General features: G+C 30.5%; 1 protein-coding gene across 2 annotated transcripts in view; it reads left to right on the top strand.

The window, feature by feature from the left end:
- Nucleotides 1-13,413, top strand: part of LOC111026969 (protein tramtrack, alpha isoform-like) — a 36,549-nt gene that overhangs the window by 16,428 nt on the left and 6,708 nt on the right. The window contains exons 1-6 of one of the 2 annotated variants that reach the window (XM_022305161.1): nucleotides 3,583-4,023; nucleotides 10,240-10,524; nucleotides 10,582-10,683; nucleotides 10,754-11,189; nucleotides 11,280-11,477; nucleotides 11,640-11,705. In XM_022305161.1, the coding sequence (XP_022160853.1) occupies nucleotides 10,339-10,524; nucleotides 10,582-10,683; nucleotides 10,754-11,189; nucleotides 11,280-11,477; nucleotides 11,640-11,705 (988 nt within the window). In that variant the 5' untranslated portion in view covers nucleotides 3,583-4,023; nucleotides 10,240-10,338. Of the gene's footprint in view, nucleotides 1-3,582; nucleotides 4,024-10,239; nucleotides 10,525-10,581; nucleotides 10,684-10,753; nucleotides 11,190-11,279; nucleotides 11,478-11,639; nucleotides 11,706-13,413 lie in introns of those variants that run through there. The other variant, XM_022305162.1, reaches the window with a different exon arrangement.

Genomic DNA, 13,413 nt, shown 5'->3' on the forward strand with positions numbered 1-13,413 from the left:
AACTAATTTTTAATGTTACTATACCTATTAAGGTCAATAATGTTCCAGTGATTTAAAATCACTAGGGTTTAAATATTTTTCCTATTCGTTTTATTAGATAATAATATTATACATAGTTGTCTATATCATTATTGACTTGATGTTTCAATAAGTAAACAATTAATGTTATTTTAACGTTTTTATTTCGCTGGTACCACTAGTTTATGAAAACTGATTAAAACAATATTATATAATTCGATAAATGATAAAATATTATTGATATAAATGTATTGATATAATTACTGAAATTTTGAAATCGTCTTACTTTATATAATGCAATAAACATGTTTAGTTCAATGGGTACGTTTATAAACAAACGGATGTTATGTGAAATAGCTGAACATATTATAATATATAGTTATAGGTAGGTACATATAAATGTACACTGATGATTTCAATTAAATAATACAAACAGATATAAATATATATTTCTATTAGCGAAGTTCTTGCGCATAGAAGGTCTGCCTAACGAACATCCATTGGTGGATCAGGTAAAACGGGGCTCGGCCATTTTGTCGGTTAGGGTCGATGCAAGGGTGTTAAAGGGTACCGCGAAAATGTCGTATGAAAACATTCCTACCCAAAAAAAATAAATAGGGATCGGCCAACCACAGTTCGTGGCGTATTCTATTGATTTTGCCGAGGGCAGTTTTATGTTACAATACATAAGCTGCAGTATTTGTATTCACATATATTCGATTTATTTCGCTTTTCATTGAGCTCAGAGTACCTATTTATTTTTTTTTCCATTCATTCTTTAAACGTTTCAACAAATATGTATTTTCAGTGTTTAGCCATGCATTAAGTTGTATCCAGTTTATCCGTAAAATAATATTATACATTTAAGCTTTGTTGTATATTATATCATTTGACTTGAGACAATCGACAAATTAACCACTTAGAAAATTATTCAAAAAGTTAATAAACAACTTGAATTGTTTTAACGCACTTGAAAGATACGAAAGAAATCATCCTCAACATTTCTATGTAATATATTTGTACGACCTTGTATCCTTTAAAAATCTTTGATTATAATTTTTATATTAAGTGTAAGAAAACATCTTAACGTTCTAATGATGAAAAACTTATTATCGTGTCTCGTTTAGTTTATTTTAAAATAACTAAAATGTATTAATTTTTTATTGCCTTATTTGAAAAAAAACCGTATTTTTACCTAAATTCAAATTGTATAATATTTATTTATTATGTATTGTAGCTATTTGATTGATTTATTTATACTTATAAAATAGATTATAAACATATAAATACAAATTATAATTAGGTTATGATATCGTTTAAAAATAATATTACATTATTAAGGTGTCTTAACTTTAAAGATATTATTTAACAAAATACTTTATAATCACTCAATATTATAATGCAATTATTATTATTATTATTATTTTAAATATTAAAATTTCAATCTTTTACATTTTTCGAAATGTATATATTATATACATACTTAAATATGATTCAAATTAATTTAACATCGGTTACCAAGTTAAACTTGTACTTATGTTAAAAGTTCATAAAAAGAAGGTTCAAAGTAAAAAATGTTTGAAATGCTGAAAAACTTGAAATTAATTTTTATAAGCTTATGCCTACTTTTTCAATTTTTCATAACATTTTATTAATTCAAAATATACATTATATTTAGGTAGGAACTAATTAAAAAATAATTATATAAAATATGGGACTAAATTATTTATTGAAATATCTATATAAATTTAAGATTTTATCATACCTAAGAAATGCCAAGTATTGATATGTACCGAATTATTACTTATTAAGACTAGGATCAATCCAGGAATTAAATATTTAAAATTGTTACATCAAATGTTTATACATTTAAATTTATTAACTTATAGTACATATGTTTTTATACCACCTACTGTGTGATGTATGTGAAATATAACTGTTTATACTTACCATCATATTTACTGTACGCAAGGGGAAGAAATGTGTTAGTTTTCAACCTACATAATATAATGTGTAATACATGTGTGCATGATTAAAAAGATAGATTAACATTTTAAGTCCACTATTTAGTATTTATTTATCCTTAAATCATTTTAACCGTTTAAATATCTTTATAATAAGTATTTTACAAAATACCTTATAAGTAGTATAGATACTAATGTTTAGGCACATGACTCAAATAAGACATAATTTAATACAATTTACAAAGTTTCCTGTTGTAGGTATTGATATCAAATATATTATAAACTTTGGTTACAGTTTTCGGTTTTGAAGCTGTAGCTTATAAGTGTATTATTGTACCGAAAGGTATAGGTTACACTGAAGAAAAAACTCATCGGCTCAGTACGATTTGTGGCAGAATATACATATATGTGTGGGTTGTAGATGTAGTAGTACAACATATTCTTGGGTTTCAGCAAAAATGTATTTTCCGTGATGTTTGCGTGCTCATTCGCCGACCGCCGTTGTGACTTGTATATGTAGTTGTATGCGTATACATTATATTTCATAATATATAATAATCATAATATTGTTGTGATTACTTTATACTATATAATACTAATTACTTACGTATACCTTCCTATATAAGTATATTACTGTATCTTGGAATCAGTGGAATGGGATTTTACAACGGACGTATATATATATTATATACTGCGACCAGTATAACGGAAAAACGATAGATTATGTGGTGGGGCGACAATTTGAAGACGACCAACTTAACTGCAGCGCGCATTTCGTTTAGAAAACCTTCGTGGGACATAAAATAACATTTCAGGTAGGTGGTTTCTACACCATCATAATATCATGTTAATCTAGGAATGTCCTAGATTTTCGAATTGTATACCGGAAAAAAGGGTGCATGTTATTGGTGATGATATAAGTCGGCCAGCTGACGGTATAATAATTATCGTAATATATTATTATGTTTATGGTATTATGATGACGATTTTCCCTACGTGTGCAATATGCGGTGATGATGATGCTATGATGGTTAGTTCGACCTCCTCTCTCTCGTAACACGCACACGTATAATATATTATATGTATGAAATCGTTCCGTTAATGTGCCTACACTCGGGCGGCAGTTGCAGTCGCGGGCGGGCGGCGGGCTGTCCGTCCGTCGTCGCTCGTGCGCGTGCGTGCGTACGAGCGAGCTATATAGCGAGTTGTGCGCGCGAGGGTAACACGTGTGCCCATTTCGCCATCGGAGTCATTTGACGTTGTTAACTCGTTCGCGGGCCCCGCGGAGAGCTCGGGCGCTCACAAAGCAGACGTTCCCCTCGTCGACGCTCCCGGCGTCGCTGCACGGGGTGGGGGACGCCGCCGCCGCCGCACCCTTCCCCCCCGAGCCGCGCCCCCCTCCGCGGTGCCAAGCCCATAGCCGGCGTGCATAGACACACACACGCGCGCGCTCACTCGGCGCGTAAATATTATATGTGTATACGTATTATGCAGTGTAGCGGTGGACAGTGGTGGTGCCAGCGCGCGGGGGCTAAACGCTCTCAACGTGGCGGCGCGCGCGCCACTCCACTCTGCTCGTCGAGCGCCGCGCGCAGTTGTACTCGTCGTACCCGCCGAGAACCCGTCGCCGCCGCCGACGACGACAGCAGCAAGCAGCAGCAGCAGCAGTCATGGCCGCCACCTGACCGCAACCCCACTGCGCGCGCGTACGGTACAGTGGAAGAAAAACGCGAGAAAATCGGCTCGGCATTTTTTTTTTTCTACCATTTTAGATTTTCCGTTTATCTCTGTATCTCTCCCTCACCCCCTCCCATTCACTCTCTCTGTGGTTCGGGACGCGATTTTTCCGAAAACGAATATTACTCCGTCCACCGACGCCGACACAACATCGTCGCTCAGTATCGTCTGCTTACGCGTGTGCAACTGTTCGTCGTCGTCGTTCGTCGCGTGAAATCGGTTCGCACTTCGTTCAGATCTCCTCTCGGCACACACTCTCGCTGCACCGGATATATGGATTAACCGCGCGTGTATAATAATAAACGTAAGTCTCTCGGGGTCGTTGACTCTTCTTCATCTAACCCCTTTTGCCGCCCGTGCAAGCTCATCCACCGGGCGGCTCGCATGACATCATTATTCATTATTATTATTCTTATAATTTGCGCCTATATTGTTATCTTTGAGTGTGTATGTTTTTAATTTTACGCATAATATTATAATACTATTGTGCACGTGGGGCAACAGAAAAACGTCTGAATGTTATTATTGCACTTTTTATTATTATTATATATTTGTATGATATAAATATTGTTGCAATAGGCGCGCGCCCAATTCTCCGCTTCGGCTTTGGAAATGCGATTATTACATTTTATTTCATCCCACTGTGGTAGAGGGGTACCGCGCCACGGGGGGTGGGGAGGGGGCTAGTGGTCTGGAGGGGCGGCGCACTAAGGGAAAATGGCAACACTGTGCGGAATGCATTTCGCCACAAATTATATATACGCACACTCGTATTCCCTCCCTTGATTTATTTTGTATTTTTTCACGTCTACATGGGATTTTTCAAATTGTTTATTATTGTTTATCTTCTAGGTTTTTTTTCTTGTCGTTATTATTATTATTATTATTATTATCTTTTTACGTATTTTTTTTTTCGTATTATTGTTTCGTCATTATCCGAAAGACGTGACTGTATTACGAAAACAATATAACACAGTAACACTCGCGCGCGCGCAGACACACACACACACACACACACACACACATACACACACACACGATAACATCGCACAGGTACCTACCTACCTGTAACCTGCCAATATAAAACCGAACGGTCGAAGGGCCTATCGGAGGACACCGCAGCGACCGCGCGTTTAACGGTACACCCGGGTTCCCGCGAGCACGACCAATCGTGTATGCGCCCGCCGCAGTAAACTCTTCTATACAAACGCGTGTGCTGAGAACATTGTAATATATCGTATTGTATACCTGTAATGTATATTTATTATATTTATATATCATAATATATATATATATACAAACACACGCATACGAACAATTGCGGTCGAAGAGGCGTTATCGTCCGTATTTTTATTCTCTCTCGGGGGCCCCCGTACAGTTTTTTTTTCGTCACCGCCCAAAGTGAAAAACCTCGCATACCTGCATGCGATACATATTATGCAGTTCGACGGCCCGGTCTTATGAAAAATATATCACCCTGTAGACCGCCGAACGCGTGATGACGAGTACCGATAATTTACTACCAGTTACACTTGAATACTTGCGGAACTTACACATTACCTATTATACGGAAACGTAATCTCTTTTTGTTTTCGTGTCGACTGTTCCGTAAATATTAACAGTTACGGAATCGAAAAGTACTTCTATATGATGGTATTGATAATGATGATGATACCAATAATAATATGTACTTAAATATTACTACTGTATATAATATCCGACATGCGTTGTGTCTACGCGACAGAAAACCAGTATACCACTATTATAGCTTACGTCACCGCAAATAATTCTTCCCCAGAAAATCAATCTTTAAAATCGTGTGTGTTGCAAATCCTTTCCACCACCGAATTACCATAAACTGTATATAATGGTATTGGTACATTTAAGCAATTTAAGTTCCTAAAGTTGAAATAAATTGTTAAAAACTTGCGATACAAACAATATAGAAATTAGGGTATTACCTATATTTATATAAATATTTTAATTTATTCTAACATAACCGCACTAATCATTATATTATTATGTACCTACATTAATCGTAACGAATTATTCGTTTATTATCACCTCAGAATTTGATTATCATGCTGCCGTGATGTTTTAAAAAAAATGCAATTTATTTGAAGGTGAATTATTAAATAAATTAATAACAAATCCCAAACGTGCCCTTTCCCATTGTACATTAATTGATGAATTATGTCCTCACAAATGGATTTAATAGTTGTATTTGATTTAGTAGGTGCTATAAACATAGAACAAGGTTGAATTAAAAGAAAAGACCGAATACGGATTGTAGATTTTTTTTAGAAGACAATATTTCAAGTTGAACGTTTTTGGGGGAAAACAATTTTTATTTTTGGTACCTACTTACAAGACGTAAAGGTATTACTACAACACCACCGTAAATGTCTTGTATAACTAACGCATAATAATATTTATTACACAAAGACATTGTTTTAACTAACCAAAACGTGTTTGAATCCAAATAATGTTATTTGTTATATTTTATATAAAATTTGTTTGGTATATTACTCTGATGAACTCGTGGTTTTTTTCTTTTTTCTTTTATATTTCACATTGTTCTTAGAATCTACACTATTCCAAACAGTTATTGTACTTCACTATAGTATAGAACGAGGAAATTGAAAAATGTTCATAAATTATATTATATTAGATATACTTATTTTATTTATCAAATGATAGATCTACCTATAATAATTCATATATATATATTATATTCATGTATCGGACGTTTTCCGAAGGATGAAAATTAATTATTCTTCAGCAATAAGAACCGTAACGTAAGACAATCATTTATGGTTTTTTTACTTGTATCGTTATGATAAATAAATCATTACATCAAATGTTTATATATTTATTTACAATTAAAAAAAAATTATTGTTTCCTATATGCAATACATATTATTATTATTATTATGATAATTTTGTAAATTACAACATTAATTAATGTCGGTACTTCTTTAGGTATAATTTTAATATTTTTTTTTTTCAAATACGATTATAAATTAACCAAGAGTTATAATATAGTAAACAATTAAAACTTATAATTTATTTTCTCAAGGGTTTCATAGATAAGAATTATTTTTAACCATACGGGGACACTGTAATATAATGAGTATTGTCAGCAAATCAAACCAATGATTTATTAACGTTTTTATCTAATGAACTTTGAATGAACATCAGTAGTTAACTCGAAATATTATTATCAGCGTCTGTTGTACAAAATGATTTATGAAAACAAATTAAATTTCCAGATTATAAAATACAAAACTGCCACCAGTTTAGTGATCACTGATTAATGTGCGTTTAAAATACTTCAGTCCCAATGGATTTCGACCACTCATCCCTGTATATAGCTATAAATATGATAATATTTTTATCTGCGGTTCCTTTCGTCTAGATTACTACCAAACCCGACCTGACAAAATAAAAATGTGTTCAACAAATTTCTTATATGCTTATATTATACACTAGAATATTATCTCAAATTTAATATCGTATCATTTTCCCGTACCCGTGTTGGCAAATGATCAAATTATTCTACGCATAAAATTTGCATAAGATAAATGTACAATTATATATTTATTTTGTTTGTTTGTTTTTATTTAAATATATAGGCCATCGATACTAATAATTGTCTTATTGAACTTTACGTTTTCACTAAACCACATATCATAACAGTTTTGTTCAATTTTAGATTTTATTGCTGAATATGATATTATTTTGTTCTGGCAACGGTTTTATTAATTACCTATGCTCTATTTGTAAGTGTAATCTTAACAGTAATAATCATCCTACAAATGTAATGAAAATGTTCCCTTGTCTGTATTAAATAACGTAACATAATTTTTATTTAATATCAACACAAAAATTATTATTAATTCAGTGTATGTATAATATTATAGTAAATTAGTATACTATAATAAAGTAATTTTATTTACTAATACTATAGATAATAGCTATATTTGTTATACCTAAATAAAACAAAATATTTAAAATTATTAAACACCTTTGGGTAGTGATATATTATATACTTATAATAATAATGAATACTAAATTATAACTCAATTATTCAAGTTCATAGTTCAATTCTTCAGTTTACTAAAATTAATGATACTGAAAAAAAAAATTTTATAGTACTTATTGTACAAATACATGAATATAGTAATAATATTTAAAATAATATTTTTGATTAAAAATGGTTATAATATTTTTATCTTACGCGAATTATTAATGTTTTCGTAAGTAAATAATAATGCATTTTTCTTGCATTTTATTATTTGACTTCCTTAATTATTAAGTATAATTTTAGAGGCATTCAATTCGAATAAATTAATATGCCTATTCAAAACTCAAATACCGTTTTTTTATCGTTGGTTTTACTCGAGGTTTTACTTTTATCTCAGATGTTTGTCAGGTTAAATTTGTCATTTGATCCTGACCACGTTTATTGGTATAAATTACGAGTATAATTTTGTGTGCTTATGCGTTGTGAACTGTAAGTGACAATACGTATGTTGAATCAAAAACATGTGACTTAATATTTGATTTCATTTACCTGTGTAATATTTTTGTATTTCGTTTTTATTTATATACCAACGACCAAAGTCTTAATACAAACAATATATTATTAATAAATTACTTTTGTATTATTTAATATTCTTAATGCCCAGAACTTCTTGAGTTTAATAAAATGTCATATGAAATTTTGTGATTATTATTTAATACAATTTTACTATCATATAAAACTTAAATTTTTTGTAAGTGTTAGATAAATTCAATAAATTCATGAAATCAATCAACTAAAATATATTGCTCTCGTAAACATAGTTTTCTTCAACTTTATAATACTGAATTCAATACATTTTAATAACTACCTAATTCCCCTGGACAAATAATATACCTATTATATTTTATTTTGCAGTTTGCACGAATTATGAACCTTCAATATATATATATAATTATTTTACGAGGACGCCGTTGTCTCATGTGTTATGCATACGCATGACATAACAAATCTATGTACCTGATTTTGATTACAATGTATTTAAAATAAATGTTAGTGCAAGTTACTACTATCGAATTTATACCTAAAGGAGAAAATGAAGTTTTTTCTTCATATTTTTTCATGATGAGTTAGAAGTACTTATTTAAATTAAAATTTCAAACTAATATTATTCGTTATAAAATAAATATGGAAAAATAACATTTGTTCTAGCACAGTTTATATTCTCCTCAATAATATTGATGATATAGATACGCGAATACGACGTCCTTTTATTTGTAAAAATGTGTACTAGGTATAATTTAATGGCTCTAAACACGAAATTCTAATTGATTTCTAATTAATAAATTAATATATATTGTAGGCCGATTTTATTTAATATGATTATTAAATGTATTCACACGAATCTTATTCAGTTGACGGGTTCTTTTTATAATGAGAGTTTGATGGCTTGATACGTATAACATTATAGATGTTATCGTAGTAGCCAGTACTATTATTTAATATGTATAATAATGGTGATTATGAGTATTAGTGTACAATTGTTGCTATAATTCCAGACAAAACATAATATTACATATTCTATCAATATCTATTTAAAGCTGTTAGGTAAAATTTTAAATGTATTTTCATTAGCCGTACAGACTATGTAATTAAAATACCTACTTCTCATTTTGGAATAATTTTCCAATGTGTTAATTTTTAAAGAAAATCGTAACACGATTTTAATAAATAATGCATGCCAATAATTTGGTTTTGATACTTTTTGGTATGAAATTAATTATTAAACTAAAGTCGTTTTCCCACTGAAACTGATAATACCATGCTATCGTTAAAAAAAAATAATTATATGCATCTATAGAAACTATATTATAATGCTCAAATGCGTTACGGGTACATGGTTTATAGCGATAAGCATTTCTATAGGGGTTAAAAATGTCAAAATTATCGCATTACATTATTTATAATCGCCCCCTATCTGTCAGTATTAACAGTCAGATAAATACCAAGAGAAGAACATTGGAAACCTATTACTTCCGTTTAAAATAAATTATTAAATTATATTCATTTAAATCGTCCGAACTATTTTATAATGAGTAACATATTATTATATAGTTATATTCTTTATTTGGATCTACTAATATTTTGAAGTGAGTTATGTTAGGCTAATAAATTGAATTTGCTTTTTATTTAACAATTTATAAGTTTTTTAAATACAAAACAAATGGACATGTTTTAAACTGAACTGAGATTAACTGACCATATTTTATCCATAGTTTTAAATGTTAAGTATATTAGAAAAGTATTATCCTGATAGAAAAAGTAAATTATTTGCTTACAAACACATCATATTATAATAGCTAAATGTATAATGGCTGAATTTAGTTACCTTCTTTACTTCAAGCTAAACGATAGTCATAATTTGTAAATTATATGAATTTGCATTCCTACTCATTTCAATAAAATTGTTAATATTGTCAATATTATCTGTTACAGGTGAATTTTCTGAGCGTTTTTGCCATCAATTGTTGTGATCAAAATTTGATACACGTGGCAAGCTAGTATTAAAAATTATTTACATGAATCATAGTGAACATGTCACAAAACAATGGACAATCCCAGAGGTTTTGCCTCCGATGGAACAACCATCAATCCAACTTACTTGCTGTTTTCGATCAACTATTGACGAGCGAGGCATTTGTAGATGTAACATTAGCTGTCGAAGGTCAAATGCTTCGTGCTCACAAAATGGTTCTTTCAGCATGCAGTCCTTACTTTCAGGTATTTATTTATAAATTACTTTTTATAACATTTGTATAATATATTTTATTTGTATAGACACTTTTTGTTGGACACCCTGATAGACATCCAATTGTAATACTCAAAGATGTTCCACTAGTTGACATGAGATCTTTATTGGATTTCATGTACAGGGGAGAGGTAAATAATTGTTGAGAATTATTTTATATCACATAACAGTAAAATTAAACATGCAAATTTATTTATTTAGGTTAGTGTTGATCAAGATAGATTGTCAGCTTTCCTTAAAGTTGCAGAATCATTGCGAATAAAAGGTTTGACTGAGGTCAATGAAGATCGTGGTGACCTACCCTCGTTAGCTTCTTCTCTTCTTCAGTCTCACTCATCATCTCCGTCCTCGTCACCGGTACACAACAACCAAATGGCTCATGTGCCTCAACTTCAACGCATACATAACCATAGTCCTCTACCTTTGAAAAGGCCAATGCCATCTCATCCGCTTCACGATCAACAGCGTCAACATTTGTCATACCCTATGAACCCTCTATTAGGATCTGCTCTGACTGCACCAAAAAGGAAACGTGGACGCCCCAGGAAATTATCTACAGGAAGTAACTCACCTTCACGACCAAATGACAATAATAATGATGATAGTAGAGCATCTACACCAGTTGGTACAAGCGCAGGTAAGTTTATTGAAAATAATAATATATTCTGTCATTGCAATATAATTTTTAAATGGAATTAAAAGTATAAGTGTAATATCAATAATGCAGGAAGTGGTCGTGAACCACCAGATTTATTGGAGTTGAACATGTCTGAAGAATCGGAATCTGCTGCACCTGCCCCTAGACATTTGGATTCTCCAAGCCAAGATGATATAGCTGATCACGAAGATATGGAAGAAGAGTATACAGAAAATGGAATGGAAATAAAACAAGAGCCTATCGACCCAGTTCCAGGAACATCCCAAGGTAAATTATTTTAGCTTCATACACCATAAAATAAATTCTTTCTATTTTTCTTATAACCAGGATTTTCATAATAAAATAAAATATTTTGTTTAACTTATAGGTTAAACTTGAGTTATCTTCTTTTACTTATAAATAATTTGTGTTTTCTGTTTTCTGTTTTAGATTTAAGTACGATGAAAAAAGAATATGACACTCATTCTAGTATGCAGTTAGACCAAAGCGCATGTGGTAAGTTTTTATTATAAACCTTTCCACCAATGTCATCATTTAAGAGATAATTACCATTTTAGTTTGTTGACTAAGTTCATATTTGTAACAACGTACATGTCGATCATGTTTTTTTGACATTGTAAATTCTTAACAATTATTTTTGTGATGATTTACATTTAATGTGATTATTTTAGCGCTTATAAATTAACAATCAGATGGGACACCTTCCTCTTTTATTTTTAATTTATAATTTTGTCCATAACTTTTCATTAAATTTTCCTTCATAAATTGTATAATATAATTTTAATTGATTTGGTGGATAAAATGTAAAGTAATTTAAGAGAAAGGTTTCGCATCTGGTTTTTACTGGTCTGTGCATTAAAACAAATTTTTGATACCTACTGCCAAAGTAATAAATCCATAAAAAGAATTTTTAAAGGACATAATTTTGATTGACAATCAGGTAAGTAGTATTTCCTTTAATATATTTTTCAATAGTTTTAAATTAAAATGGAGGAAAGTGGACCCATCATTTTGTTAATATTCTTTTAGGATGGGCTTATAAAAATGTTTTAATTTTATTCAAATATTAATATTAAATCCTTTAAAAAAATTTTTTTTAAATGTATTTAAATATTATAATTCTACTCATCATAATTTATTTTTTCTAATTTCTTGATAACCTTGATCATTGTTAAAGATTAGAGTACATTTTAGTTAGGCTATAAAAAGTTATTCAGTTACTTCAAATACATTTGATACTCTATATTTTGTTTAAAATTATAAAGATAAATATATTCATTAAATTTGTGTTGTAAATTAACTATTTAAAATAGCTGAAAATACACAGCATAGAGTAAAAAAATTATTTATTTAAAAAACATTTTTATACAGTCCATTGTAAGTTACTATAAAGTTTTTGTGTGAAATTTAATTTAACGTAAAAGATCAAATATTTTTCAGAAGTAGAATCTGAGCAACATACTTCATTTAAAGATACAAATGGAACAAGTGACTTTGACAATACAACGAACCATGCTAATCGACCAATAATGGACAAGTATTCAGTTCGTCAATTCTGTACTCAAGAATCAAGCAATCTTTTTAGATGTAATTTGTGCCGCAAAACATACACTCACATCAGTAATTTCTGTCGGCATTTCCTATCATCTCATCATGGAATTAGACAAGAAGTACCCTGCCCTGTATGTACTAGAATGTTTACAAGAAGAGACAATATGTTAACACATATGAAACAAGTACACAGAGTTTCTGCTCCCAAAGTTTATGCTACAAACAACAATAGCAGTTCTAGATTTGAGTATAATAGTTTGTGATATTTTATAATTGTTAATGCATTCTGGCATACTACAATTTTATTTTTTACATGTTGACTGTTTAATTAACCAGTATTGAAGGTAATAATGCAGATAATATCTTTCCATAAATACATTTAATCATATATTGTACCAAAGTTAAGAATCTTGAGTGAAATAACTAGAATTTAAACAATTCACAAATGGGATATAGTTTTTAATTATGTACTTAAATGATTCAGTTATATAGTTGTTGTTTGTAGAGTAAAGGTATATTTGTGTTAAAGTTTATATTCATCTTTTTTGTTGCGTTTTTGTCTTCCTAAGTCTTAATTTGTTTTTGTTTTTCCTTTGCCTTTTATGCTCCTTCCATAGTTAACCCGTCCAATGTTTTTATTATTATAATCATT

This window comes from Myzus persicae, unplaced genomic scaffold (genome assembly GCF_001856785.1).
Source record: "Myzus persicae strain clone G006 unplaced genomic scaffold, MPER_G0061.0, whole genome shotgun sequence".
Lineage (NCBI taxonomy): Eukaryota > Metazoa > Arthropoda > Insecta > Hemiptera > Aphididae > Myzus > Myzus persicae.